The 1,996-nt window shown below is 61.0% G+C and overlaps 1 protein-coding gene across 3 annotated transcripts in view; it reads left to right on the forward strand.

Annotated features, from left to right (window-relative positions):
* Nucleotides 1-479: 479 nt before the first annotated feature.
* MEIS1 (Meis homeobox 1) overlaps nucleotides 480-1,996 on the forward strand; it is a 93,297-nt gene continuing 91,780 nt past the window's right edge. For 2 of the 3 annotated variants that reach the window (XM_042875562.1, XM_042875571.1), the window contains exons 1-2: nucleotides 480-698; nucleotides 1,647-1,873. In XM_042875562.1, coding sequence (XP_042731496.1) covers nucleotides 687-698; nucleotides 1,647-1,873 — 239 coding nt within the window. In that variant the 5' untranslated portion in view covers nucleotides 480-686. Of the gene's footprint in view, nucleotides 699-1,646; nucleotides 1,874-1,996 lie in introns of those variants that run through there. The other variant, XM_042875582.1, reaches the window with a different exon arrangement.

A 1,996-nucleotide genomic window follows, 5' to 3' on the forward strand; every position in this document is an offset into this window, starting at 1 on the left:
TTTTTTTTTTTTTTTTTTTTTTTTTTTTTTTTTTTTTTTCCTTCCTTTTTGGTGAGAGCGCGCCCGAGCAAAAGCCCACATTGGCGGTGTCCTGCGCGGTGGGAGCGCACGCAGCGGATCGCCATCAGTCATTCAGCACCTTGACACCGCCCGTGATTGACAGCCGGAGTGGCAAAAAGCCATGGGAGCCGGGAGCGGGGCGTGAGGGGCACCGCGCGCCTCGGGAACGGATATTTGCGTTCGCCCCGCCGCTGTCTTGGAAACGAGAGGGGGAGAGAGGGAGAGAGGGAGAGAGGCGGGCAGGGAGGAAGGAGAGAAAGAAAGAGAGGAAAAAAGAAGGAAGGAGACAGAACTGATTTTTTTTTTTTTTTTGTAATTTTTTGTAATTTTTTTTCATTATTATTATTATTATTATTATTATTTTTCCTTTTTTTTTTTTCCTTCTTCTTCTTCTTTTTTTTTTTTTTTTTTTTTTTTTTTTTTTTTTTTTTTTTAATGCTGAGTTATCGCACCGCTCCGCTGAGCCCCGGCGAGCCGAAGACGTCCCCCGGCGGCTTTCCTGGCTGGCGACGCTGAGGGATTTTTGCATTTTTGGGGAGAGGGGGGGACCGCGCGGCTCTTTCCTTTCACACTGGCCTCACGGAGGATTTATTAGAAGTTGAAGTAGGAAGGGAGCGAGCAGGCCGATGGCGCAAAGGGTACGTATCCAAACCTGCGGTTCTCTGCGAAACGACACCCACACGCGGCTGCCAGAGGGCTGCGAAAAACTTTTTGCTTTTTCCTCCCCTCCCTTCGGAGCGAGGCACGGCGCGGTGGCCCGGCCCGGGCCGCTCCTCGCTCCCGGCGAGCGCTGCCGGCTCCGTGCGCCCATCCCGGGGGCGGCTCTCGGGCCCCTCTCTTTGCGGCCGGCGCCGGGCCGGGGGCGGCGGTGCTGCCCTCCTCCTGCCCAGCGCCGTGCCCGACTCCGCGTGTCTGGCTGTAGGAGCGCTCCGCCGCGCTGCGAGGATGCGCCGCTGCCCTTCGGGGCAGCTCCGAGCTGGCTGTAGGCGCAACTTTTTTTTTCTTCTTTCTTGCCCCCCATTCCTCCCCCTCCGTTTTTTTTTCTTTTCCCCTGTTATTATTATTTTCTCCCCTCCCTTTTTATGAAATTTCATTTTCGGTGCGGCTCCAAGAGCGCGTCCCTTTAATTCGAATTAAAGCGAGCGGCGCTGCCATGTGCGTTGCTACTCGGGCTCGCTCCCCGTCCCCCCCCCACCGAGCTGTGTCCCACCCCGCACGGACCCCGCACAGCGCTGCCCCCGCCCGGGACCCGCGCCCGCTGCCCTTAACAAAGAAATCCCTTCCCCGGGGCCGGGAGCGGGGTGCGGGCGGGCAAAGTCAACCCCCCGGTTTTTTCCCCTTCTTTTTTAACCTCCCTCCCCACCGCTGAACTCCGCATCCCGCCGGTTAGGTACCCGGCTCCAAAAGTTTATCGGCGGGGCAGCTCGGGCCGAGTTACACCGTGGGGGGCGCGGGGGGTGCCGAGATAAACCGCATTTTGCTGTCGCCCCCTCTCCCCGGGGTTATTAGCCTTCTGCTCCCCGGAGCTAGAGGAAGGGGCACCCACGACCCCCCCCGCTGACCCCTCTCCGCTCTGTGCCCCGCAGTACGACGAGCTGCCCCACTACGGCGGCATGGAGGGGGTGGGCATCCCCACCACCATGTACGGGGACCCGCACGGCGCCCGCCCCATGCAGCCCGTGCACCACCTGAACCACGGGCCGCCGCTCCACTCGCACCAGTACCCGCACGCCGCCCACGCCAACGCCATGCCCCCCGCCATGGGCGCCTCGGTCAACGATGCCCTCAAGAGAGATAAAGATGCCATCTACGGGTAGGTGCCGGGCGCGGTTGCGCGTTCGCGCAACTTTGCGCGGCCCCGGGGGGATGCCCCTGCGCGGCGCTGGGAGACGAGCCGCCGGGTTGGGGGGGGGGGGGGGGGGGGGGGGGGGGGGGG

This window comes from Lagopus leucura, unplaced genomic scaffold (genome assembly GCF_019238085.1).
Source record: "Lagopus leucura isolate 7727_CA_CO unplaced genomic scaffold, USGS_WTPT01 Super-Scaffold_73, whole genome shotgun sequence".
Classification (NCBI taxonomy): domain Eukaryota; kingdom Metazoa; phylum Chordata; class Aves; order Galliformes; family Phasianidae; genus Lagopus; species Lagopus leucura.